This window comes from Theropithecus gelada, chromosome 10 (assembly GCF_003255815.1).
Source record: "Theropithecus gelada isolate Dixy chromosome 10, Tgel_1.0, whole genome shotgun sequence".
Taxonomy (NCBI): Eukaryota; Metazoa; Chordata; class Mammalia; order Primates; family Cercopithecidae; genus Theropithecus; species Theropithecus gelada.
In genome coordinates, this window is record NC_037678.1 from 70703715 (window position 1) to 70731193 (window position 27479).

At 49.8% G+C, this 27479-nt stretch overlaps 2 protein-coding genes across 4 annotated transcripts in view; one reads left to right on the top strand and one right to left on the bottom strand.

The window, feature by feature from the left end:
* The window catches only part of XKR7 (XK related 7), a 28492-nt gene extending 26441 nt beyond the window's left edge, over positions 1 to 2051 (bottom strand). Inside the window, exon 1 of the mRNA XM_025399789.1 lies at positions 1297 to 2051. Within this exon, the coding sequence (XP_025255574.1) occupies positions 1297 to 1880 (584 nt within the window). The 5' untranslated portion in view covers positions 1881 to 2051. The remainder of the gene's footprint in view (positions 1 to 1296) is intronic.
* Positions 1346 to 26504, top strand: PDRG1 (p53 and DNA damage regulated 1). Of its 3 annotated transcripts, XM_025399793.1 has the most exons (6): positions 1346 to 1602; positions 19032 to 19219; positions 21080 to 21155; positions 22575 to 22649; positions 24895 to 24975; positions 25571 to 26504. In XM_025399793.1, the coding sequence occupies exons 2-6, from the start codon at positions 19133 to 19135 to the stop codon at positions 25651 to 25653; spliced, it is 402 nt and encodes a 133-aa protein (XP_025255578.1). In that variant the 5' UTR covers positions 1346 to 1602; positions 19032 to 19132; the 3' UTR covers positions 25654 to 26504. The 3 variants fall into 3 exon arrangements, with proteins under 3 accessions (XP_025255578.1, XP_025255577.1, XP_025255579.1); XM_025399792.1 differs by lacking the exon at positions 1346 to 1602 and having other exon boundaries at positions 18999 to 19219; XM_025399794.1 differs by lacking the exon at positions 1346 to 1602 and having other exon boundaries at positions 19043 to 19219; positions 22578 to 22649.
* Positions 26505 to 27479: the final 975 nt, after the last annotated feature.

Here is a 27479-nt window from a genome sequence, read left to right on the forward strand (position 1 = left end):
CATCATCTTGGCAGGAATAGATAGGGAAACAAAGGCACAGAGATTCGACAACATAACAAGAGTGACACAGCAAGTGAGCAGCAGGGACAAACCCTAGGAGTCCTGTTTTCAACCCTCAGCCCCAAACTAAATCTTCTGAGTTAGGCAGAATGTGTTAACAAGTAGCAGAATAAATATAACAACAGCAGTAATCACTCTTTATATCTCTAGAGTGACTTTTTCCATGCTTTCCCCATGCTCTTAAAATGTTGTAGTCTACAGGGCCCACATGCAGACCTCTCACCTGACCATCCCAACAGGTAAGAATAATGCAATTATAAGACAATGAGATAAGAGGAGTACGGATTCTCCCTCATTTCATAGGAGAGGAAACTGAGGCTTGGAAGGAGGAGGGCAGCTTGCCTAAGATCATACAGTAAGCAAGTTCATTCTGTCAGAGCACGGAAGAGCCTAAGCTACTAAATAGAAATTCAGATTCAAGAGGAGCCCTAGGTTTATAATTACCCCTCTCTCCAGTTAACTTAGTGCAGCAGGCACCCTCAGTCCTGGCAGAGGAAGAAGACTGGAAGTGGGCAGCTTGAACAAAGCCTCAGTTTTGCATTACCAGTTTGGGATTAAAGGGCAGCCCGTGGCCATCTAATCTCAGATTCAAGATTCCAAATCCCCTTGGCCCTGTTGGAAGGGGAGGACACTTAGTTGGGGGAAAGGGGGTCATAGGAAGTAGAAGGAACCTGAGGTTTCCCCAGTTGGGTCCAGCATATCTTTCTCCAAAAAGCCCAAGAAGTTTAGGCGGGATATTCATTTAGCTGTCTCAAATTCTGTGGCTCTCCTTGCAGATTGTGAATGAGCTGCAATTCTGAACTGAGCATCTTTGAGAGCAGGAAAGGACTTCTGAGATCTTTCCTGAGCCCAGGCTTGGCACTCAGGCAGAGAGGAGTGGGTTATGGCAGAATGGGGCCCTGTGGTCCTGTTTCAAGCTTCACATTTATCCTCATGAGCCCCGGATCCTCCCCACTCATGCACACCCCTGAGGATCTCTTTCTCTCCTTTCTTACCCCATCTCCTCCCCTCTCAAACGCCAGGTCAGACCAGATGGCACTGGGGTTGGTCAGGGCTTGGGGGCAGAGGTCAGGGAGCAGCCGACTGAGAAGAAATTGGAGCTGCAATGGGGTGGGGCGGGGCGGAGGTCAGGACAGGAGGGTAGCCCGGAAAGGTCAGATCAGGGCTGGGATGGCAGGTAACCCTTCGCCACCCCCCGTCCTCGGGCTCAGCTCTCTCCACCTGCGCTTCTCCTACCTCCAGACCTGGCCCAGCTGCAGGAGGTGGACGAGGGTCTGCAGCAGCCAGATGCAGAGGCGGCAGCAGCGGCGGCGGTAGGCGCTGGCCGAGGAGGGCGCAGGCTGGGGACCCGGCTCTGGGCTGCCTTCTTTGGTCCGGAAGGCGCCGGCGCTGTCCTTGGTGCTGATGGCGGCTTCGCCGGCTACGCTGTCCTTGGTGCTGACGGCGGGTCCCGGGGACCCTGCAGGCTCCGAGTAGTCGTAGACGAACCAGCGGAAGCTCAGCAGCTGCACGACCAGTGAGGGCAGGAGCACAAACAGCAACGTGAGGCTGAAGCAGGTGTGTTGACCCTGCAGGTAGTAGGAGGCCGCCAGCCACAGGTCCGTGGCGCCGTCGGAGAAGAACACGAGCAGCGCGCACAGCACCCAGCAGCAGTCCCGCAGCTCGTAGCGCGGCCCCGGGCCGCCCGCCCCGACGCTCCCCGGGGGCCCGGCCACCGCCGCCGCCTCCCCGCACCCGCCGGCACTGCCCCGGGCTCCACCGGCCACCCCCTCCGGGCCCGGGCCGGCCGAGGCCGCCGCTCCATCCGACTTCGCGGCCATGTTGGCGGAGCGGGAGGCGGGGAGCGACTTCCGGGCGGCGGAGGGGGGTGCGGCGTGGGGAGGACCTTGCGCGGGCGGCTCCTCTTCCTCCTTCTCTTCTTCCTCCTCCCCTCCACTTCAATTATTCATTCTCCTCGGCGCCGCCCCGCCCCGCCCCCACCCTCCTGAGCTGCGGCCGGAGGGGGGCAGCCCCCGGGAATGGGGAAGCAGGGGAGGGGGGGCGCATCCCAGGTCACCCTCTCCCTCCTTCCTCGGAGGCGCGGGGCTCCAACTCCATGATTTCTGTCTCTCATCTCCCCCCGGACTGCACTTCCTTCTTTTTTCTTTATCACCGCCGCCTTCCCATTCTCTCCACTTCGTTTTTCTCCTGTGTTCACCTCCAGGGGTCTGGGTCTGACGGGGGGTGGGTATGGGTGGGTGGGGGACTTGGAAGAAAGGAGCTGGGGGACTAGGGCGGGCCCCCCAGTAACCCTTTAGCAGTCACTCCATGCTAACGCTCATTTCCAGTTTCCTGAGTGTTCACGTATTGTTCCGTCCCCTCCTTTGATCTTGAGAGGTCCCCTTTTCTTATTGTCTTCGTTTTGAAGCTCAGAAAGCTGCAGCTCTGAGTTGCTGTCTCTTCCTTACTCTCCCCTTTCCCTCCCTCAGGGACTGCCTTCATCTGGCTACAGCCCTAGTAGAGTAGGGGGAGGGAAGGGGACAACATCCAACATCAAGAGGAAAGGGATGGGAGGAAACACCAGGTGGAGGAAAGAGCAAGTGCAAAGGCCTGGAGGCCTGAGATTGGAGGGCATATCTTCAAGCAAGTCGATCTCAGATCCAGGGGAGTAGAAAGATGGGGAAGATGGGGCTGGAGAATTCTGAAGATGAGATCCTAAGGGGCCAGAAGGTGGCCTTTATCCAGTGGGCAATGGGAAACCACTGCAGAATTTGAGCAGAGGAGTTATGTGGTCACATCAGGATTTAGAAAGAAGACCCAGCAGCCAGAGTAGAGAAGCGATCACAAGGAAGCAGCCTGGGGCTGGTGAGACCAGAAGGAGATTATAGCAGTAATCTATGAGAGGGGGTGGGGTTTCCACACATCCTGGATACCCCAAGCTCATCTCCCATCTCCGCCTTTGATCAGATTGGATGTACCCAGGCATTTATTATACAAACACTCATGTAGTAGTGTCTCTTTGCCTGGTACTGTCCAAAACACTACAACTACTAACTCATTTTACCCTCACAATTTGTGAGCTAGCTCCTTTTTTCCTCCCATTTTACAGACGCAGAAACTAAGTAACAGAGAAATTAATTTGTTTAGGGCTGCACAATTAGTAGGAGCTAGAGCCAAATTCATGCCCATCATCTGGCTCCAGAATAGGCTTTGCTACCCTTCAAGGGGAGGCACAGAGGAGGGGCAAAGGGTAGGGGGTGAAGAAAGAGGAGCTGAGGAAGGGAAGCGGGAGAACCAACCTGCCTCAGAGTGGCACGGAAGAGAGGATGAAGGGAGACAGCTGCCCTGGGTCAGGAAGGAGAAGCCATCTGCAGTCCTGCAGCCTGGCATCCTTTTCATGCCCAGGGACTGTTTTGGTCTCAGCAATGCTTAGGAGGTTGGGGTACCAGCTGTTGCCCAAGGCTGAAAACAGACCAGAAAGAGTTAGGGATTAAGGGAGTTTTCCAGCATGGATTCAAGGCTGACAGTCCCCTATTGACAGGCATGTTTAGTGAGCAAGAGTGTTTGTGGGTCGGGCTGGAAGGTCTAAATCCCAGTGTAATTTAGAAAGGAATATCTCTGCTTTTTCTTTCTCTCCCACAACCCTAGGCAGGAAGACTAATGAAGTGCAGAGAGCCCTGGATGGTAGCGGGCAGGGGAGAAACTCTGGCCGCAGCCACCCTGAGGGTCCTCTGTCAGTTCTTGTATGTGTCTTGATCTCTTCCTTTTCACTGGTGTCTGGATAGGATATGGCAAAGTTAGAGTCCCACTTTTGGGCCCCATCCAAGTGAAGGCAGCCTCTCTACTTCCCATGATGCTCTATATCCCAGGATTTGCCTATTCAAATAGGCAGCAGAAGACAGGTTTTTTAGGTCTGAGACTCCACAGCCAGGAAATCTGGGTTTAAAACCCATTCAGCAGCTGGGTGCAGTGGCTCACACCTGTAATCCCAGCGCTTTGGGAGGCCGAGGTGGGCAGATCACGAGGTTAGGAGTTAGAGACCAGCCTGGCCAACACAGTGAAACTCCGTCTCTACTAAAAATACAAAAATTAGCCGGGCATGGTGTAGTCCCAGCTACTTGGGAGGCTGAGGCAGGAGAATTGCTTGAACTCGGGAGGCAGAAGTTGCAGTGAGCCGAGATCAGGCCACTGCACTCCAGCCTGGGCAACAGAGCAAGACACTGTCTCAAAAACCAACCAACCAACCAAACAAACAAACAAAAACCATTCATCCCTTCCTGGCTCCATCACCTTGGGCAAGTCACTTAATTTATCTTCAGGGAAAAGTAAAATGAGAGATAACCAGTGCCTTCCTTCTAGGACTGTGGTGAGGATAATTAAAGCTAATTATTAGACTAGGGTGATGTCTCCTGCAGGAAACCCTCCTGACTCTCCCACCCAGCCGTGCCCTGCTCCTTGTCTCACAGAGAAGTCTCCCTGACACAATCCTGTTATGAGCTTCCATAATATCTTTGTTTTTTCCTTCTTAATATCAGCACATTGGCAATCTATGCTTGCCTGTTCGGAATTGCCTGGGAGCTCCATGAGGATTGGAACAATTCATCTATTTTCTTCACTACCAAATCTCCTAGTGCCCAGTGCTATGCCGGGCACTCAATAGGTATTTTACAAAAATCAAGTCAATGAATGAATGAATAAGTGAGTGAGTGATCACCCCTACAAATATGTTCTGAGGCTGGGCATGGTGGCTCACACCTGTAGCCCAGCACTTTAGGAAGCGGAGGCGGTTGGATTGCTCAAGCCCAGGAGTTTGAGACCAGCCTGGGCAATATGGCCCCATCTTTACAAAATAGACAAAAATTAGCCAAGTGTGGTGGCATGCACCTGTAGTCCCAGCTACCGGGGAGGCTGAGATGGGAGGATCACTGGAACCCAGGAATTTGAGGCTGTAGTGAGCCATGATCATGTCTCTGCACTCCAGCGTGAGTGACAGAGTAAGAAATCATTGCGAAAAAAAAAAAAAAGGATAGGTTCTATAGGTTCTTCCCATTTTATAAACAAGGTAACTTACTCAGACAAGGGCAGTGACTTATGGAATTATTAAGCCTTTCTGTGTGTCACGAGCTGTGCTAAGAACTTTACTAGTACCATCACATGTTATCCTCAAACCAGCCATTTCTCAGGTAGAAATTGAAATTCAGGGAGGTACTGTTACAAATGCCATTTGTTAGGAAGTAGCAGAGTTGGCATTCAAGAACTCTATGCTAAAAGTTCAGGCGACTAGGGGGAGTGACAAGGAGAAGGATTTGAAGTGTGGATGAGGTATGGAGGTGACCCACCTCTCCGGGGTATTGTACAGGGGACTCTACCCTGAAGGGGTTTGGGCTGGTGTGTTCCGAGTGGCCCGCCAGTTCAGAGATTCAGACAAAAACCAATAGGAGTGCACAGAGGTGATGTTCCAGTGGTGGGGGCTGGGGTGGGATCAGCTTGGGCAAGCACTCTGCAATAGGCAAATTCAAGGACTGAGAAGAGGCTGAGTCTGTCTTGTGTGGAGGGAGAAGGTGGCCGCAGCCGGTCAGAACTGGAAAAGTCCTTTGGGATTTCATCCAGCTCTCCAAGCCCCTCTCTCATTTTACAGGCAGAGACTCTGAGACTCAGAAAGAAGTCCCATGTTTTGCAAGTGGCAGGAGCCAATCTGGGAGCCTTTCCCTAGTCCCCCACATCTCTGACCTTTGTTGGGAATCACTCTTTATTGTTGCTTAGGCTGGAGTGCAGTGGTGCAATCATAGCTCACTGCAGCCTCAAACTCTTGGACTCCAGCGATCCTCCCACCTCAGCCACCTGAGTAACTGGGACTATAGGCACATACCACCATGTCCGGCTAGTCTATAACATTTTTTTGTAAAGACGAATTTTGCTTTGTTGCCCGGTCTGGTCTCAAACTCCTGAGCTCAAGCAATCCTCCCTTGGCCTCCCAAAGTGCTGGGATTACAAGCGTGAACCACTGTGCCTTGCCAGGAATCACTTTTACAAACAGCCCTCATCACGTTTCCTCGCTTAGCCTTGCTTCGGGATCCTTCTGAGGGTTCAGCTCTTGTATACTGCACCCTCTGCTTGAACCAGCTCCTGATAATCTTCCTTTAGTTCCGACTAAAATATTTGCACCTGTGCAAACTATGCATGAGAACACAGATACAGCATTGTTTATAAAAGCAAATAGTGGGAATGACCTAAATGCCTATCAGTGGGAGACCAGCTAAATAAATCATGAGACTTGTGACAATGCGGTGGCGTGTAGCAGCAAGCTCTCTATGTCCTAATACAGAAAGACTTCCTCGGGGAAAACCAAGGCAGAGAACAGGGGATGAAGCTAGGTGAAAAGGGGAATAATAATATATATTTTTAATGTGTTTTTATATGCATAAACTTTGGAAATTTACATAAGAAAATAAAGAGATTACTGAAGGGGGAACTGGGGAAAAGGGCAGGCAAGGATGGGAGGGAGACTTCATGATATATGCCAATTTATGATTTCTTTTTGGAGTCATGTGCATGTATTTACTTATTAATAAAATAAAACAATAATAGGGACAGCTGCTACTCAGCTCCTGCTGGGTGTTGGAATTAGGAATGGGTGGTCAGTCTGGTCACATTTGTTAATTATTCAGGAGAAGTCAGAAATTTGGATTTTACTGCGAAGTTCCTTGATTTTTAAGCACCGGCTCCAACTTTTCTCAAACGCTTTTCAGGCCAAATAAAAAAGCCAGCAGGTTAGACGCAGCCTGAGGGTCGCCACTTTCAGCCTCAGCCCTAATAGCTTCCTGGAGTCCTCAGCACCCCAGGTTACTATCCCCCATGGGCAGCTACAGGACTGAAAAGTGTCTTGGCCCTACCCCTCTTTTGCCACCCTCCAACCCGCGCCCCTTGGAGCTGTGACATGTGGGGCTTTTAACTCAAGATCTGGAAGGCAGAGCAGGGTTATGAACTCTCAGATAATTCCCTCCCCCAGGGCCCTGCAGGCATCAAGGCCCAGCTGCTCCTGCCGCCCACCCATCTGTCCCTGGGAGGTGGGGACAGGAGCGGGCTGGCAGGGAGGGGGTGGGCAGGAGTCTCCGATCTGAGCCTCAGATCACTGGGTCTGTTCAGACCCAGAATCCAAGGGGAGAAACCTGGAGATTGTGAGAAAAGAAAAACAGTGTGGCTGGCTCACCTAGTTGATATGTTCTGAGGTCATTCACCAAATTACCAAATCCCAAAGCTGCAAAGGCCCTAAAGGAACATCTTGTTCAACTCCCCTATTGGACAGATGAGGACACCAACCTGTGCTCCCCACCACACTGCCCCAGGCTTGTCACCTTTCTCCAGGACAACTGGACTGCCCCTGCCTCCTCGCTGGGTTCCCAGCAGCCCCTCTTTTCTCTCCTCATGTTCAGTCTCCACCTTCAGCCAGAGGGGCCTTTTAAAAAGGGAAATCTCATCAGGTCCCACATCTGCTTAGAACTTCCAACTGCTTCCTGCCTGACTTTCAGCCAAAGTCCTCAGACCTGCATATATTCTCTGTCCAGGTCCCCTCTCTGACCTCATCTCCCACTGTCTTTCCCTTGCTCACTCTGTTCCAGCCACACTGGCTCCTTTAACAAGCCAACCTTCTTCCTTCCATGGGGCTTTTGTTCCTGCGGTGCTCCCAGGTATTCACAAGGCTCCATCTTTCTCCTTTCTAAAATGTTGCCTCTTCAGAGGGATTTTTCTCAATCGTTTCTCCCACTCCCCTATGTTCTCTATCCTTTCACTTGCCTTATTTTTCATTCATAACCTTGATCACTACCTGATTTTATAATACGTATTTATTTGTTTCTTGCCTAAAAGGTAAGTTGCATTAAGGCAGCAGTCATGCCTATCTTGTTCACCACTGTATCCTCAGCGCTTAGTGGGGCCTGGCATATAGCAGATGCTCAGTGTGACAGAAAAGGACAAAGCGCTACAATTCAGGTAATAGCCAGTCCTGGTTCTGCCATTACCTGCACAGGTGACCTTGAGCAAGTCACCTCGCCTCTGTTGGCCTCAGTTTCCTCATTTGGAAAAAAAGGGAATCACTGACATCTTCAACTCAACAATCCTGAGATGTCTTCTTCATCCCAATGCCTCTTTCTTCCCCATAGAGTCAGAAAGTCCTTTCAATAAACATAATTGTATTTATTTATTTACTGAATGGTCAGTATATTCACATGGTTCAAAACTCAAAGGCACAAAGGGGACACATTGAAAAGTGTCTCTCCTACCCTATCCTCCAGCCACCCTTCCCTTCCCAGTGGGCAATAAATGCTATAAGTTTCTTGAGTCTCTCTCTCTCCCTCTCTTCCTCTCTGCCTGTCTCTTCTCTCTCTCATCTTCCTATTTATATACCTACCATCACCATTTTAAAACAAATGATAGCTTAATTATATATAGTCCTATACTTTGTTTTCCCCACATGACAGCATTTTTGGAAACTGCTTCCTATCGGTGCATAGAGGGACCCTCATTCTTTCATAGTATGGCAACATTCCATTGCATGCACATGCCACAATTCACTTCATCAGTCCCCCAAATCATGGGCAGCTAGGTTTTCTCCAGCCTTTTACAGCAATACTTCAGTGAATGACTTTGTGGACGTGCCATTTTGGGTATCTGTAGAATAAATTTCTAGTGATAGACTTGCTGATTGAACAGCGTGTGTGTTTTATAATTTTGATAGATGCCCTCTATAGGGGCTGTACCAATGTATCCTGCATACACCAGCATTGAGTGAGAGTGCTTGTAAAAGGCCGTTTTAAATGGCCTGCAGTAAGTCCTCAAGACTCCTTACAGGTGGGTAAATCACTCCACCTTGCTCAGTTTCCTCTTCAATAAAATGGGTATCCTGCTTCGTAGAGTGGTGGTGAGGATGAAATGAAATAGTGCATGCAAAGTGCTCAGCACAGTTCCTGGCACATAGTAGGGCCTCTATAAAGGTTAGCTGTTCTTTCTCTCCCCCAGGGAGCTCTGTGGAAACAGGGACTTTGTCTGTCATGTTCACTGCTATAGCACAGCTTCTGGCTAATAGTGGGCATCCAGTAATTATTTATTGAGTGAATGAGTCCATTTTCCAGCTTTACTTTGCTGACCAGGGCTTTCTGTCTATCCTTACAGCCTCTCTTCCCCTTCTCCTTGGACTCCAGACACACTGGTCTTCCCCTGGCTCCCTCCTGTCACAGTGCCTTTGCACTTGCAGTTCCCTCTGGCAGAAGCACTTTCTCCACCCCTGTCCCAACCCCCCACCACCCATAGCCTCTCCATTTGCTTAGTTTATTTCTACTCATCCTTGAATCTCAGCTTACATGTCACTTTCTCAAGAAAGCCTCCTCCACCTCCAGTCCAGGACCGCCCTCTATATAATTTCACTGGACTCTGAGCTTTTTATTCAAGCATTATCACAATTAGGAGGGTGCATGCATGGTGTCAATCTTGTCCCCATGGCTGAAAGCCTGTCAGGCCCAGGACTTAGCCTGTCCTATGTACCACTGGATCCCAGGGCCTGGCCGAGTACAGGTACTCAATAGCCATTGACCTGAGGGAATAAGTGAGGCCCACATCAACTTTCCAGATGGGTGGACCTGCCTGTGCCCAGCCAAGAGAGGGGGAGTCTTGACTGAATGTTCCATCCTCTTTCCAGTGGAATGAGCTGCTCCTGAAAGGTTCTAGTTGGTTAAGGGGTAGGGGTGAGAGGTAGGAGAGAGGGGAGAAGAAGAGGGAGAGAGAGAAAGGGAGAGTGGATCCTTCATTCCCATAATTAGGTCATGGCCTCAGTCATTCAACAGACCTCTCCTGAGCCCCATCTGAGGGTCCTGAGCACCTTCGAGGAAGCCAATGGAACCCCTGGCCTCAATGGACTCTTGGGCTGGTGAGAAAGCCAAAACCATGAACAATAACAAATACCTGGTCTTGTCCAAAACAGGAAAGTGTCTGATGCCAGGAGAAAAGGGAATGAAAGTCCCTCTGAGAGAGCTGAAGGAGAGCAACCCTCTTGGTGGCAGGGGTGGGGCAGGGCCTTCTAGGAGGAGGGTCCTTAAGGGAAGAATAAACACTCAGCAAAAGACATTCCTGGCAAAGGGCACGGCCTGAGCACAGGGAAAGATCTGGGAAAGTTAGGATGTGTTTAGGAACTGGTGTTCAAGAAGAGTGGAGGAAGATGAGGCAGAAAAGAAATTGAACTCAGAGAAAAGTACAAGGAAGCATGTCCCTGAAGGATGATTGCAGCAGTTTGTATCATCTGCAAATGTGGAAACAACTTAAATGTCTATCCACAAGAGACTGGCTGAGTAAATACGTTACTTACAGCCACCACACTGGCGGGCCATGGAGAGGTGGAAATGCCCAAAGTTGGTGAGAATGTGCCTCACCAGTAGGAGTGAAAAATGAGGAAGCCATCTGGGAGAGAAATGTGGCAGCATTTAGGAAAAAGAAGGCTGGGCATGCTGGCTCACGCCTGTGATCCCAGCACTTTAGGAGGCCAAGGTGGGAGGATCGCTTGAGCTCAGGAGTTTGGGACCAGCCTGGGAAACATGGTAAACCTTGTCTCTATTAAAAATTTTTAAAAATTAGCCGGGTATGGTGGGGTGCGTGCCTGTAACCCTGGCTACTTGGGAGGCTGAGGCAGGAGGATCACTTGAGCCCGGGAGTTTGAGGCTGCAGCGGGCTATGATCAGGCTACTGCACTCAGCCTGGGCAACAGAGTGAGACTCTGTCTCAAAAAAAAAAAAAAGAAAAAGAAAGAAAAAAAGGAAGAAGAAGTGTGCGTGTGCCCTATGACAAGGCAATACCACATAGGATGTCCAGTGTGGCGCTGTGTGTGTTGATAGGGGCAGAAAGCAACTCAGGTGTCCATAATCAAGAGAGTGGACAAGTGAAATGAGGTAGAGGCAGCTCTGCAGTTCTCTGGAGCTAGAGGAGTAAGGAGCTAGAGGTACCTAGAGTGCTACAGTGCATGAAGAGATCTGAGAAACATTGGGAGAGGCAAAAAAAAAAAAAAGAGAGAGAGAGGAAAGGAACATGACTTACAACTCAATAACATTTATGTGGATTCAAAACACATGCCCTGGGCCAGGCACGGTGGCTCATGGCTGTAATCCCAACACTTTGGGAGGCCGGGGTGGGAGGATCACTTGAGGCCAGGAGTTCAAGACCAGCCTGGCCAACCTGGCGAAACCTCATCTCTGCAAAAAATACAAAAATTAGCCGGGTGTGGTGGTGCACACCTGTAGTCCCAGCTACTTTGGAGGCTGAGGCACAAGAATCGCTTGAACCCAGGAGGCAGAAGCTGCAGTGAGCTGAGAACATCTCTGTGTGTGTCTTTGGGTACATGTAGGTATGTGTTTCTTTTTTTTCTTTTTTTTTTTTTTTTTTTTGAGACGGAGTCTCGCTCTGTCGCCTGGGCTGGAGTGCAGTGGCCGGATCTCAGCTCACTGCAAGCTCTGCCTCCCGGGTTCACGCCATTCTCCTGCCTCAGCCTCCGGAGTAGCTGGGACTACAGGCGCCCCCACCACGCCCAGCTAATTTTTTTGTATTTTTAGTAGAGACGGGGTTTCACCGTGTTAGCCAGGATGGTCTCGATCTCCTGACCTCGTGATCCGCCCGTCTCGGCCTCCCAAAGTGCTGGGATTACAGGCTTGAGCCACCGCACCTGGCCCGTAGGTATGTGTTTCTATTGTGTGGAATTACACACAATGATAGGAGTGGAATTGTTAGGTATGCCCAGTTTTAGCTGATACTAATAAACTGGGTATATGGTTTGGTATTTATTTATTTATTTTTGTTTTGAGATGGAGTCTCGCTCTGTCGCCCAGGCTGGAGTGCAGTAGCACGATCTCAGCTCACTGCAACCTCTGTCTCCTGGGTTCAAGCGATTCTGCCTCAGCCTCCCAAGTAGCTGGGATTACAGATGTGTGCCACCACACCAGGCTAATTTTTGTATTTTCAGTAGAGACGGGTTTTGCCATGTTGGCCAGGCTGGTCTCTAATTCCTTACCTCAGGTGATCCACCCACCTTGGCCTCCCAAAGTGCTGGGATTACAGGCATGAGCCACTACACCCGGTCCCACTAAGAAGTTTTGAAACAGAAACACATAAAAAAAAATGATGCATTTTGCAAGAAATTCTGAGTATTTTTTTTTTTTTTTTTTTTTTTGAGACGGAGTCTCGCTCTGTCGCCCAGGCTGGAGTGCAGTGACCGGATCTCAGCTCACTGCAAGCTCCGCCTCCCGGGTTTACGCCATTCTCCTGCCTCAGCCTCCCGAGTAGCTGGGACTACAGGCGCCCACCACCTCGCCCGGCTAATTTTTTGTATTTTTTAGTAGAGACGGGGTTTCACCGGGTTAGCCAGGATGGTCTCGATCTCCTGACCTCGTGATCCGCCCATCTCGGCCTCCCAAAGTGCTGCGATTACAGGCTTGAGCCACCGTGCCCGGCCCGAAATTCTGAGTATTTAAGGACATATCAAACACAGTAGAGAGGGTTTCAGTGAGGTCAAAAGTGAGTGGAGGTGGGAGAAAATAATATAAACAAGAAAGGGTCCTTGCAGACTAAATCATGACCACGTGCTAATAACTGAGAGGCAGGATTAACTCAACCCACTGTACTTCAGTGCATGAAAATGAAATGTAAATTTTAATGTAGAAAATGAGATAAGCAAACAGACTATATGGCTAATATACTACAGAATACACACACACACACATATATATACACACACACACACACATATATATATACACACACACACTACAGAATTTATATTTTTATATTTGAGGCAGGGTCTTGCTCTGTTGTCCAGGTTTGAGTGCAGTGGTGCGATCTTGGTTCACTGCAACCTCCGCCTCAGCCTCCTGAGTAGATGGGACTACAGGTGTGCATCACCATGCCTGGCTACTTTTTGCATTTTTTGTAGAGATAGGGTTTTTCCATGTTGCCCAGGCTGGTTTCAAATTTCTGAGCTCAAGTGATATGCCCCCCTTGTCCTCCCAAAATGCTGGGATTATAGGCATGAGCCACTGCGCTGGCCTCACTATAGAATATTTTGCAGCTATTAGAAAATAGAAAAGAGATCTAAATGTCAATCAAAGCTGTCCAAGAGCAATGCTGCAAAGCACTAGGTTTGTGTGCGATGCCCTCCACCTGCCTTCCTGTCCTACCATCTCACAATAGTCCTGTGGGTTTTCTCCGGGTTCACAGCTATGTCTTTAAATGCATATCACAGTTCTGAAAAGACACACCCAAACTGGGATACTAGAGGGAACTGAGAAGAGCGGGAGGAGGGTAAAGAAGAGTTTAGTCTTCTCTGTAATGTTTTTAGTTTCCATAAGAAGAATCCATTTATAGAAATTAAAATGAATGAATTTGGTATTAAAAGGTAGTAGTAAAAACCAGCTCAAGGAGGGCTGGAATGTTCTGGGCTTGCACTCTCTTTGGGATCACTTAAGATTTTTCAAGTCAAGCCATGGGCCATCTGTTGCCTGGTGAAAATGGAGGCGTGGGGAGCTGGGAGACATGTCCCCACCTGGTGTCCCCATCTGGCTGCATGACCTTGGGAGGGTCCCATCCCCTTTCCTGACCTCAATGTCCTCATCTGCCCAATGGGATTCAGATTTTTGTGTTACCCAGGGATGTGGGAGGATGAAGTGAGGGCGCGAAGAGAATCACATGAATGTAAGGGATTATTCTCCGGGTCGGGGAGGAGACAGGGTGGAAGCATCTCTTTTACCCTAGCCAAGCCCACAGGGGTGCAAAGGAAGTGGAGGGAGGAGCTGAGGACCACCCAAGTGAGCACACAGCCCATCTGCAGGACAGGAGCATGTTGTCAGCAGCTGGGAGGCCCAGCCAGAGCTGGTAGGGCAGCCACCCAGGCTGCTTGGAGAATCTGGACATTAAAAGGATTCCTCTCACTGCTCTCTTAGTGCAGCTCCAGCCCTGTCACTTCCCCAAGCCCCCATTTTCACCCTCCCACCCCCTCAACACATACACACATATCTCAGAGGAATGCACTGCACTTGCCCCTCTTCACCCATCCTATCACCAGAGCCACGCGGGGCTTTCACAAGGTAAACCCAATCATATCTGTGCCTGCTCAGCACCTTCCAGCAGCTTCTCAGGATCTGAGAACAAACCAGTCCCCTTACATTAGTGGATAAGGCACGATCCCAGGCCTCACCTTTAAGAGTCTGGCCTCAGAGAGAATCTGCCTTAAGTAGAATTCTGACTCTTCTCCTCATTCATTCATTCATTCATTTATTCATTCATTCAAAATTGTTTATTAAGCACCTACTGTGGGAGCCAGGCACTGTTCTAGACATTTGGGAGACATCAGTGAAGAAATGAATGAAAGATTCCTGCCCTCAAGGAGCCTCTCTTCTAGCAGAGGGAGACTAACAACAACCATAAGTAAATTATATGGCAAGCTGGGAGGCGACAAAAGTTATGATGAAAAGAAAGAAAAAGAAAAACTAGAGCAGAGGAAGTTGATCAGGAGTAACAGGAGGGGCAGAAGTTGCATTTTAAACATGGTGGTCAGGGCAGGCTCCAGAGAAGGTGTCATTTAAGAAAAGACGGCCAGGCGCGGTGGCTCATGCCTGTAATCTCAGCACTTCGGGAGGCTGAGGTAAGCAAATCACCTGAGGTCAGGAGTTTAAGACCAGCCTGGCCAACATGGTGAGACCCCTGTCTTTACTAAAAAAATATAAAAATTAGCTGAGCATGGTGGCACACACCTGTAATCCCAGCTATTTGGGAGGCTGAGGCAGGAGAATCACTTGAACCCAGGAGGTAGAGGTTGAAGTGAGCAGAGATCGTGCCACTGCACTCCAGCCTGGGTAACAGAGTGAGACTCCATCTCAAAAAAAAAAAAAAAAGGAAAAGAAAATGAAAAGACTAGTAGGAGGTGAGGGAAGGAACCATGTAGACATCAGGGAAAAGTGCAGGCGGAGGCAGCAGCCAATCGAAAGACCCTGAGGCAGGACTATGCCTGGCTTGTGTGAGCAGCAGCAGGGAGGTAGTCGAAGACCCAGAGAGGGGGACACTTTTCCAATGAACAAGACAGATAAGGTCTCTGCCCTGGGGAGCTCATGACTACAAAGCGAGGTGTTTAGAGAACAAAGGTGGTATGGGAAGTGCAGAGATGAGGGAAGTCCAAGAAACTGTGGGGGCCCAGAGAGGACTCGACCCTCAGGAGGAGGTAACCCCAAGCTGAGCAGTGAGGGCTATGGAATAGTTACACATGAATAAAGGCATGGGAGAAAATTAATCTAGACCGATGGGGGAGTATGTGCAAAGGCCCTGAGAATCCCACCACTGGTCACCAACCCCACTGCTGTCTCTTGGTGCAGTGGCCACCCTCTCCTGCCTGGATGATTATAGCAGCCTCCTCTTGGGTCTCCCACAGAGGGGCAAAGAAGCTAGAGTATGCAGTCACTAACGCCTCTCTTTTCTCGGTAGGAGTTCACACTCGTGGATAGTAATTCACTGCATTCCCCTCTCAACCTGCATCCATGAGCAGAGGAAGCAGGAAGCCACAGGCATATGCAGCAGTGTCTGCAGATGACCTCTGGGGAGACCCTAGTGGATTTTGGGTGGGGCTCTGCCAGCGCCTTCTACAACCCTGTGTGCTCAATGTCTCCTTCTCCTCTCTGTCCTACCCTCCCCCCCTCACTAATTCTATTCAAATACACTGGCTGTTTCCTCTGCCTGGAACGCTCTTCCCCTAGATATCCACAAGACTCACCCCCTCATCTCCTCCACACTTCTGCTCAAATGCCATCTCCTCAGAGACACCCTCTCTGACCATCTTATCTCAAATGGCCCCTCCATTATTCCCTCTCCACCTTATCCTGTGCTATCTTTTTTTTTTTTTTTTTTTTTTTTTTTTTTTTTTGAGACGGAGTCTGGCTCTGTCGCCCGGGCTGGAGTGCAGTGGCCGGATCTCAGCTCACTGCAAGCTCCGCCCCCCGGGTTTACGCCATTCTCCTGCCTCAGCCTCCCGAGTAGCTGGGACTACAGGCGCCCGCCGCCTCGCCCGGCTAGTTTTTTTTGTATTTTTTAGTAGAGACGGGGTTTCACCATGTTAGCCAGGATGGTCTCGATCTCCTGACCTCGTGATCCGCCCGTCTCGGCCTCCCAAAGTGCTGGGATTACAGGCTTGAGCCACCGCGCCCGGCCTCTATCTTTTCTTTTCTTTCTCTCCTTCCTTCCTTCCTTCCCTCCCTCCCTCTCCCTCCTTTCTTTCCCTTTCCTTCCTTCCTTTTCTTTCTTTCTTTCCTTCCTTTCCTTCTTTCTTTCTTTCTTTCTTTCTTTCTTTCTTTCTTTCTTTCTTTCTTTCTTTCTTTCTTTCTTTCTCTTTCTTTCTTTCTTTTCTTTCTTTCTTTCTTTCTTTTTCTTTTCTTTCTTTCTTTCTCTCTCTTTCCTTTTCTTTTCTTTTCTTTTTTAGAGAAAGGGTCTCACTCTGTCACCCAGGCTGGGGTACAGTGGCACGATTGTAGCTCACTGCAGCTTTGAACTCCTGTGCTCAAGTGATCCTCCCACCTCAGCCTCCTGAGTAGCTGAGACAACAGCCGCACACCACTACATCTGGCTAATTTTTTTATTTTTATTTTTTTGGTAGAGATGGGGGTCTTGCTATGTTGCCCAGGCTGGTCTCGAACTCCTGGTTTCAAGTGATGCTCCACTTTGGCCTCCCAATGTGTTGGGATTACAAGTGTGAGCCCCCACATCAGGCTGCTATTTTTCTGGTAGCACTTTTCACCACCTGACATATTTACTTGTTTGTATGTTGATTGTTTGTTTCTCTCACCAGACTGGGAGATTCCTGAGGGCAGGGACCATGTCCAGTTTTGCTCATGGCAGAATCCCTATCACAGGGCCTGGGAAGTCAATAAATAATTGTGAAATAAATGGTTCTGAAACTGAAATGCTCTCCGAGAGTCTTTCTGAGTCTGACCATTTCAAAGTCTTGGAAATGACTATGATTCCCCACCCCAACATTTCCAGTGGCCAGGGGTGGCCTCTAAGGGCCAGTCACCACCAAGAAGCTGCTAATCTGGGAGCCTCTCTCAACCTCTCCCCATCCAGGCCCATCTGGTAGGGGTCAAGGGTCAACATGGTCCAGCCCTCTGTGGGTCCTGAGGTAGAGGAGACACAGTTCTGGGGTCCAGGCCGAGGGATGCCTGGTGAGCCCCATTTCTGCTTTGGCAAACATCCCCCTTTCCTTCTCAGGGCCTGTGTCTGCATTTTTGAACCAGAAGGTGTTTATACAAAACATCCTGGGTTTGGCGACAAATTCACCCTCAGTGAGGAATCCTTAATGAATCTCCCTCCTTCCCCACACCAGGTGGCTGAAGGAAAAATTAGCTCTGCCTCTGGTAGTTGAAGGCAGCCAAAGGCTAGGCAACACAGAGGTGCTGCTGGGGCTTCTGGGGCCACAATTTTTGGGGAGGGTTTTTTCAGGGTCCAGAAATGGCATGGACACCAGGCACTCCTGGCTTGCTGTGTGATGAGGCACTGTCTTTCTCATGGCCTCAGTCTGCAGCTGTGAAATGGGGCAGTAATAATCCCATCCATACAAAGGTTGCTTTGACACTCAAGTAAGGCAAGGGGTGTGAAGGGTTACAAGAGGTCAAAAGGAGAGAAGAAGAAGCTGGAGTCAGAGAGGCAAAAGATCAGAGTGATAATACCAGTTCTGCTCTTCAGACTTTCAAAGTCCTTTCCCAGCACCTTTTACAGCCCTGTGGGCTCAATGCCTCCTTTCCCTCTGACCTCCTGCCTGCTTCCCCCTGCCCATTCTGTTCCACATACACTGGCTGTTCCCTCTGCCTGGAACACTCTTCTCCTAGAGTGTTCTCTAGGAGAATCATAGCTCTAGGAGAGCCATCCACATGGCTCACCCCTCACCTTCTTTTCAAAGCCTTACCTCTCTCTGAGTTCTGTTTTTTTTCCAGCTATCCAATGAGGAGTTTGGGCATGAAGACCTCGTGGGAACTCTCTGGTTCTGATGGTAACCATTTTCCATCTTCCTGCCTCCTCTGGGAAGTCCTACCAATCCTACAACCCACACCTGTTTGCTTTTCTGAGCTACCATTTCATTGGTTACTGCCCATAGTTTTCAAGTCTGTTCCTTATGTATAGGCCAGTTACTTTGGGCATTGGGTCCAACACAGGGGCTCAAGTGAACTCTGGTTAAATGGAATTAAAAGTGATAAAGTGATTACTGCTGGAGTGCAGTGGTGCCATCAGAGCTCACTGCAGCCTCCACTCCCCAGGTGCAGGTGCTCCTCCCACCTCAGCCTCCTGAGTAGCTGGGACCAACAGGCGCGCCCCACCGCACCCAGCTAATTTTTTTTTATTTTATTTTTTATTTTTAGTGGAAACGGAGGTTTTACTGTGCTGGCCAAGCTGGTCTGTAACTCCTGGGCTCAAGTGATCCCCCCGGGCTTTGGCCTTCCAAAGTGGGATTACAGGCATGAGCCACTGCGCCCAGCCGATTCCTACTTCCTTCCGATTCTGTGGAGAGACACTGAGGCGGATTTTTATTCATCCCCTTTTTATAAATTAGAAACTGAAAGTGTCAGAGATTAAACATAAGTCACACGGCCACATGGGCCTTCTTGGGGTTTCTTAGCCAGGGGAAGAATCATATTTCCCAGGTCCTGATCACTACCTGCCATTAATTGTCGGTGTTTCCCACTGGAATGAAGTTCCATGAAGGCAAGGATTTTGTTGTGTTCACTGCTGCATCCTAAGCACCTAAAACTGGTTGGCACATAGTAAGCGCTCAAGAAGTATGAACAGACGGGGTCAGAGACAACCCACGGACTGAACTCTCTGAGCCTGCTGAGGGCGCTCCAGCCCCGCCCCCAAAGCTAGGCCCCGCCTCTCGCAGCCAGCTGGCGCACGAGCGTTGGAGCCTGCGCACCACCGTTCTTTTAACTGCGCAGGCGCCCCGGAAGCCCCTTGAGAGCGGCGCATGCGCAGCGGGAGTCGAAACGGAGATCCCCCCGGGGTCGCACGACAGCCGTAGGAGGAGTTGGTGGGCGGTATGCTATCGCCGGAGGCGGAGCGAGTGCTGCGGTACCTGGTGGAGGTGGAGGAGCTCGCCGAGGAGGTGCTGGCGGACAAGCGGCAGGTGAGAGGCCCGTCCGCGGCGCTGGGGCCTGGCGGCCGGCGCCGTCGGAAAGCCCGCGGGGTCGCGGAGAGTTGACCCGGACAGGCGGTTAACGGCTCCGAGGCGACAGACGTGGGCCAATAAATATTCGGCCGCTACTAAGCAAGCGCCTGCGCTGTGCTGGTCATTCCTCGCTCTTCATCTTTTCTCTGCCCCTTGCCATGCTCTCTGAATCTCGACCCATCATGCTCTGGGCGGTTTCCTGAGCACCTGTTTTAAAATGCACTTCCCGGCCCCATGGTTGATCTGGGGGCACCGCCCTGTAAAGGCCCTCGGGGAGAGCTAGAACCGAAAAGAGGCCTGAGGGGGCCTTGTGACCAGGAGGGGGTGGGGACCTGGGGGAAGGTGGCGCCCTGTTTATGGGGTGCCTTGTAGGGGGTTTGGGTCAGGCTCTAATTTAAGTGCCAAGCTTTAGAAGGGAGTTCCTTGGGGAAGGAGGGTGACGTAATTGGATTTAGGTTTTAAAAGGATCCCCCGGCTGCTGTGTGGAATACAGAATATAGGCGGGCAAGGGTGAAGGCAGGGAGACGGGTGAGGGGCCATTGCTATGGTTCAGACCAGAGATGGATTTGGACTAGGTAGTGGTGGTGGAGAGAAGTGAAGGGGTCAGAAATGTATTTTGGAGACAGACTCAGTAGGCCGTGATAGTGGCTGTGTAAATGGGTGAGGGAGCCACGGGAGTCGTGACTCCCTCTCATCTCCAGTTAGAAGGGTCAGGTATTTACTGAGAAGGGGAAAACTTGGGCAAGAATCTGTCAAATTAAATACTGGATCAGGGTGTGCTGGATGAGAATAATAAGAGCAGTTAAAGTTTATCAGCAGGCCTGGCGCGGTGGCTCACGCCTGTAATCCCAGCACTTTGAAAGGCCGAGACGGGCGGATCACGAAGTCAGGAGATCAGGACCATCCTGGCTAACACGGTGAAACCCTGTCTCTACTAACAATACAAAAAATTAGCCGGACGTGGTGGCGGGCGCCTGTAGTCCCAGCTACCCGGGAGGCTGAGACAGGAGAATGGCATGAACCCGGGAGGCGGAGCTTGCAGTGAGCCGAGATTGCGCCACTGCACTCCAGCCTGGACAAAAGAGCGAGACTCCGTCTCAAAAAAAATAAAAAAAAGTAAAAATAAATAAATAAATAAAGTTTATCAGCTACTTACTATGTGCCAGGTACTGTGTTAAGTCATTTAATTGCTGGCTCAATAACCTGTGAGGTAGGTACTGTTTGTAGCTCCATTTTGAGGAGGAGTAAATAGGAAGGTGAAATTACACAGCTTGAGGCAGACAGCAGGATTCGAACTTGGGTATTCCAGCTCCAGAACCAGCACTCTCGTGCAGTATACTGTACTACTGCTTCACTTCCTTAGTAGCTATTGTGTTGTTACCACTGTCTCAGTGCCCCCAATCCTGCTGTTCCAATCTAGTACTGTTGGGTTTCTCATATTACTAGTTCAGAATCAGCTGGAGAAGTTTGTCCAAAAATAAACATTAGGCCTGCTTAATCACAGTGTGTAGGGGAAGGGTTTCCACTCCCCTGGTGATTCTGATATGCCCTAAAGTTCGAGTGGATAATGCAGAATTTCCCGTTTAGTCAGCACGTTTTCCCAGCATCTTCTCTGGGCAGAGGGCAGCTGCACACAGCATTGTCTTTCAGACCAGGAAGCTGAGTGAGAGAAGAAATACATTCACACATCAATCCATTTTAGGCAGGACATTGGATGTAACCAGGAATAATTCATTGTCTCTGCAGCTGTTGTCTGTCAAGAGGTGACAGCTTGGGGCAAGAGATAGCTGAGTTCCCTCCTGTCCCTGTGGTTTTCAGATTGTGGACCTGGACACTAAAAGGAATCAGAATCGAGAGGGCCTGAGGGCCCTGCAGAAGGATCTCAGCCTCTCTGGTAAGTTGAAATTTTCTCAGTGCAGCCCTGGAGGCCTGTTCCATTTTCCTTTAAGGCCTTTACCTTGTCCCTGATAGAGATCAGGCAGGAGGTCACAGCTGTATAACTCAGCCTTGTGGGAAATTGAAACAGTCTGAGGAGATGGGGGAGCAAGTTTTGCAGTTCTGGCACAGACTGTGGTTCAGGATTTTGCCTGCTCACTTCAGTGACTGGTTGTTAGCTCCTGGCTTAGCAACAATGGCAGACACTGAGAGAGTGTTGGGGATGTATGAAACTGATGGTTCCTGCCCTTGTGCTTTACAGATGAGGAAAACAATGTAAAATGTGTAATTGAAAGTTGTAAGAAAGCCAAAGATGGAATTGGACTTGGGGTGGGTGTTGAGAATATATATCTGGAAGAATGGGAACCCTTTAGATGAGGCCGAGTGGCTGTGGCAGAGGAAGCAGATGTGGAGTAAGTATGGCTGGAGAGAGGGGCAGAGACCAGGCCATAATGAAAGGTCTTGGGGGATAAGGGAGGAAGTTTACATTTTGTTGAAAGTGCACTAGAATGTGGAGAATCTTCCAGTTGCTTCTCATCTCATCTGAGTAAATCCAGAGGTCCTGCAAGACTGAGTAATCCAGCCCCCGTGAATCCATGAGTGTGCCAATATCATCTCTGCCCCCGCCCCGCCCCCCATGACTCCATCCACACTGGTCTCCTTGCTGTTACTTTATTTATGTATATGGAAACAGAGCCTTGCTGTGTCACCCAGGCTGGAGTGCAGTGGCGTGATCTCGGCTCACTGCAACCTCTGTCTCCCAGGTTCAAGTGATTCTCGTGCCTCAGCCTCCTGAGTAGCTGAGATTACAGGCATGCACCACCACACCCAGCTAATTTTTGTATTTTTAATAGATACAGGGTTTCGCCATGTTGGCCAGGCCGGTCTCGAGCTCCTGGCCTCAAGTGATCCACCTGCCTTGGCCTCCTAAAGTGCTGGGATTACAGGCATGAGCCACTGTGCCTGGTCCCTTGCTGTTCTGAACACCCCAAGCACACTACGGATCTTTGCTGTTCCTGTTTCCTCTGTTTGGCTCACTCTTTCCCCAGATGTCTGCAGTGCTCCCACTCTCACTTTCCTTGGGTCTCTATGTAGATATCGTATAATCAGTAAGGCCTTCTCGGACTACCTGGTATGAGTAACAAGGTCCTCCTCTGGCATTGCCTAGCCATCTTAGCCTGCTTTATTTTTCTCTACAACTTTTAATCAAGGTGTGAAAAATCCTATCTTTGTTTATTCTCTCTCTTCCACTATAACATAAGCTCCAAGAGGGCAGGAACTTTGTCTTGTTCTGCTGTGTTGTATCTAAAATAATGCCTGGCAGATAATAGGTACTCAAAAAAAAAATTGTTGAAGGAATTACCATTTGCTCTTTCAGAAGATGTGATGGTTTGCTTTGGGAACATGTTTATCAAGATGCCTCACCCTGAGACAAAGGAAATGATTGAAAAAGGTAAGGCCTCCTGGGGATGGGTCAGGGATGTGCTGCCTCTTCCACCAGCTTTGGTCTTAACCCAGAACAGGGAGTCAGGCTTCAGGCAGCTGGAGGAGAGGCAGCTCTGTCACAGGGTTCAGACTGCTGTGGGTTTCAATTCCACCTCTGCCACTGTGGGTTATTTCCTCATTTCTAAGAGGGGAATGTGTCTATGTAGCACAGCTGTGAAGTTGAGGTAAAACACTATGTGTGCCTAGCATAGTGCTTTCTTACTAGTGAGGAATCAGTTGGGCTGCAACTAACAAAACCAAACAAATTGAGGCTTAAGGAAATATGCTTCTTTTACTCTTGCATAAGAAATTGTCCAGAGGTGTGTAGTCCAGGCCTGGCATAGCTGCCCAGCAGTGGCACCTTAGCATATTCTCCTGGTTGTTGTTTCATCATTGCAGGCCTCATGTCCTCATGTCCTCATGCCAGGCTGGAGGAAAGACAGAAGGCTTTTGCCACATAGAGCTTTGCCTTCTATTTTGGAAGTGAGGCCATCTCCTCAGGGACTTCCTGCCAACATCTCATTGGCCAGACTAAGTCACATGGTTACCCATAGCTGCAAGAGAGCCCGGGAGAGTGAGCTTTTCTTTTTCACATGCCCTGCAATAGAGACTGGGTTGAATATGGAGGTTTGGGGAGAGTAAACGTCTAGGGTCTGCCATAGCTTGGGCACTCAGCGTACTCAGTTTCCACAGCCATAATCTGGAAGCTCTTTGGAAAAGCATCTTAAAGCAAGTCAGGCTACAAATGGATTATTGGCTAGAAAAAGAACAGGCTACACATATTTTTTCTTCCATAACCTTGAAAATGGCCAAAAGGACAAGCCAGGTTGACTCAGTCCCTGAAGATAGGGTGTCTTCACACCTCATGAAATAAAACTTCTTTTTTTTTTTTTTTCCTTGAGACAGAGTCTTGCTCTGTCACCCAGGCTGGAGTGCAATGGCACTATCTTGGCTCACTGCAACATTGCCACCCAGGTTCAAGCAATTCTCCTGCCTCAGCTTCCTGATTAGCTGGAATTATAGGTGCATGCCATCATGCCTGGCTAATTTTTGTGTTGTTTTAGTAAAGACAGGGTTTCACTATGTTGGCCAGGCTGGTCTTGGAACTCCTGACCTCAGGTGATCCACCCGCCTCGGCCTCCCGAAGTGCTGGGATTCAGGCGTGAGCCACTGCTCCCGGCCAATTACATAAAACTACTAACAGAGAAAGCTATATCCAGCATGGAGAAGTTTCCAACTGTTGTGTTGAAAAAATACAGTAATAATATGGTTATAAAATTAAACTGCACTTGGTGGTGGGCTGTAGACTAAGCTTTCAGAGGGGTCCCTTGCCTGGGTTGAGGATCTTGTTGGCTCTTTTGGTCCCCAAATGTGGTCTTGTCACCGTACCTAGAGGGGTTCTGAGACATCATCAGGTTTCTTGGGGATCAACACAGGCTAAACAAGCTCGGACACTGGGGTTACTCATTCACAATGAGAAATAGAACCAGCCTATAAGACTTGGCCATTCAGGGTTTCTCCCCGTCAGAAAGAGTGAGTCTGTGGGGAGACAGACTAGCTAGAATGTCACTCGTGAGCAGGTAGAATTGGCTGGGTGACTTCAGTTGATTAGTCAATGAGGCTTTGATAGCCACCTCTGTCATCACACTGACTTTTCTCAGGGGCAGTCCAGGACACTAGGAGACCCTTTTCTGTTCACAGTGGCTAATTAAGTTAAGCCTGAGCATTAGGCTTTCGTGTTGATTGTTTACGTCACATGTTCACACAATCATATTTTTCTAAAACCCCCCCACCTTGATGGACTCGGGTTTGTAAAATTTCTTAGGCATCCATTTTCTAGCCATCTAGGGTGGGCTGAATCTAGAGATGCTTCTTTGTTTGTGCATTGGAGTTTTCCATAATTTCATTGTGGGAGGGCGGCCTAAAGTCCTGATGTTGCCTTTTCTGTCCACTGACCACCTCAAGGTACTTTGCATAATGCAAAAAAGGCCAGTGTAATGGAAGTCGGGACTGCTGTGTCCTGGGCTCTCTGAGTGGTCCTGAGCAGGTCATGTCCCTTCTAGCCTTGAATCATTCCTCAGTTGGCCTCTGATGTCTCCTTTTCCTTCCTGAAAGCTACACGCCCTTGCTGGGGAGAGGCTGGCATCTCCACTCCTGGGGTCAAGTCTGTCTGGTACAATCTCATCCTCTGCTTGCCCCCCTCATTTTTTCAGATCAGGATCATCTGGATAAAGAAATAGAAAAACTCCGGAAGCAACTTAAAGTGAAGGTCAACCGCCTTTTTGAGGCCCAAGGTATTGGCCTAGCAGGGACTGGAGACGAGGAGGGGAGAGAATCATCAGCATGGACTTTGAAGGGCAGGGGTGGGAAGCCCAACCCTCAGAGGTGGGCAGTGGCCGGGGCAGCCTGTGAGTGGCCCTGGAGGTGTGCACAGTGGTTGGTTGTAGCTGCCCAGGGACAGAATGGACGGGAATTTATAGAGTCCTAGTCCTGTCACAGCTTCTTTTCCAGGTCCCAGGAACCGCTTGGGGTGATCTCACGTTATACATCAGGGCATGGCATGGGGATCAGATAGCTCCGACTGAGGAAACTCAGAAGGCTTCAGTGAGTGATTGAGGTCAGAGCTGAAATTCTTGATAAACACAAGCACTCTAGATTGGTCACAGGTCTTGGAAAAACCTGAGACAGCAGAGTCATGACTTTGTAGGTTCTTGGTGACACAGGAGTGGTGGTGATGCCTCATCTGGTGCATTGCAGAATTGGAGGCCCATCCCTGCCAGACCTCCAGGCCAAGTTTGGCAGCATTAGTGCAGCGTCAGCCCCTTTCCTGGGCCTGGTTCCAGAGCCAGCAGGAGGCCTGACATGCTGATGGATCATCTTCTCTCCTAGGCAAACCGGAGCTGAAGGGTTTTAACTTGAACCCCCTCAACCAGGATGAGCTTAAAGCTCTCAAGGTCATCTTAAAAGGATGAGACTCAAGAACCAAGATGGGGGACCAGCAACCCCCCAGGGTCATGGAGGACCCAGAACCCTCCAACCTTGACATCTGTAAGAACAGGATCTGCCCTGTAAGGGGACAGGCGTCAGGAATCTGGCCATGAAAACCTCTTTGTCTGTAGTGCTTGGCTACTCTGTGATGGCAGGAGGGAACCTTCAGCCTATCTGGCTGCTGGACCTGGACACCAGGGCTCAGTGGACACAAGATCTATTGATGGGCCCTGGTAGCCATCAGTGGGTGTGTGGGGCAGTGGCTGTGGGGGTGTAAGAATGACTGCAACAGGCACTTCCCAACAATGGCCTGCTGTTCACATGGACCCTGAGCAAGGAGGGAAGGAGGGAGGGGCAGAGTGGAGTTTCATTCCAGCATTCCCCTCAGAAGGGAGAGAGGTTTTCAGGCAGGTGCCATGGGATTGGAATAAACCAGGAGGCTCATGGGTGGTTGCTGAATGAAGAACAGAATCTTGGTGCTTTGTGGCTCACCACAGCCATCTGTGGGGCAGGCACACACACCTCCCTGCCAGCTCCATTTTTGCGCTTTTTCCCTGCTTGATTCCAAGAGTGGGTGCTGCCTAGCAGCCCTTTGTGGCCGCTCTTTACTCAGGAGGGCCTTGCAGAGTCCTGCACCAGGCCTGGGTGAGTGGGTGCACCTCTTACCATATATGACGTGTCAAGAGTGCCCTTCCGCCCCCTCTGAAAGTGGGGCCTGGCCAGCACTGCTCGTTACTGTCTGCCTTCAGTGGTCTGAGGTCCCAGTATGAACTGTCATGAAGTCAAAACTCTTGTGTTCATTAAGGGCTCAATAAATGTTAGCTGAATGAATGAATAGCAGCAACTAGTCTTTATTTACCTCATCTAGTCCTTCAGTGAGGGCACGCCGCTCCATTTAGAATACCACCTATGAACATAGTTCTTGCCTTGAAATGAACCTGTGATAGGCAGGTGACAACAAATGGCAGCATGGCAGGGGCACACCTCTCCTGGTCCCCCTGCTGCTTGGCTCTGGCTCATAGTTACATAGAAACACAGGCTGTCATGGCCAGTTCTTAACGTTTTTTTCTCTTTTTTTGGAAGGAGTCTCACTCTGTCGCCCAGGCTGGAGTGCAGTGGCCGGATCTCAGCTCACTGCAAGCTCCGCCTCCCGGGTTCACGTCATTCTCCTGCCTCAGCCTCCCGAGTAGGTGGGACTACAGGCGCCCGCCACCTCGCCCGGCTAGTTTTTTGTATTTTTTAGTAGAGACGGGGTTTCACCGTGTTAGCCAGGATGGTCTCGATCTCCTGACCTCGTGATCCACCCATCTCGGCCTCCCAAAGTGCTGGGATTACAGGCTTGAGCCACCGCGCCCAGCAACGTTTTTTCAAGAGAAGCTAGACATTTGGGTTGTGAAGTTGAATCTCCTGTCTTTTAAATATTTTTGACTAATGCAGAAACTTTTAAAACGTGAGTGTGGGTCACAGGTGTTTTACCCTACCCAAGCCAAACTTGGCCCAGACCTACAGTTTTGAATCCTCTTGAGTTTTGCAGAAATTACTATGTGTTTTCCCTGTGATCTCTTAAGAAGTAGGCAGGTGGAATTGGAAACAAACTGTCCATCCACAGGGGACTAGTTAAAGGAATCAGTAGCTCCAGATAGTGCAATATCATACAACTATAATCAAGAATAAGGAGCAAGCTCCAAGATACATCAAGTGGGAAAAGCAAGGGGAAGGCAGGTGTCTTATAAGCTAATAATGTGTGTGTGCAAATACAATGTCATTCCCTCAAAACAGCACTGCAGGGTTGGGGCACAGAGGTGGGAGG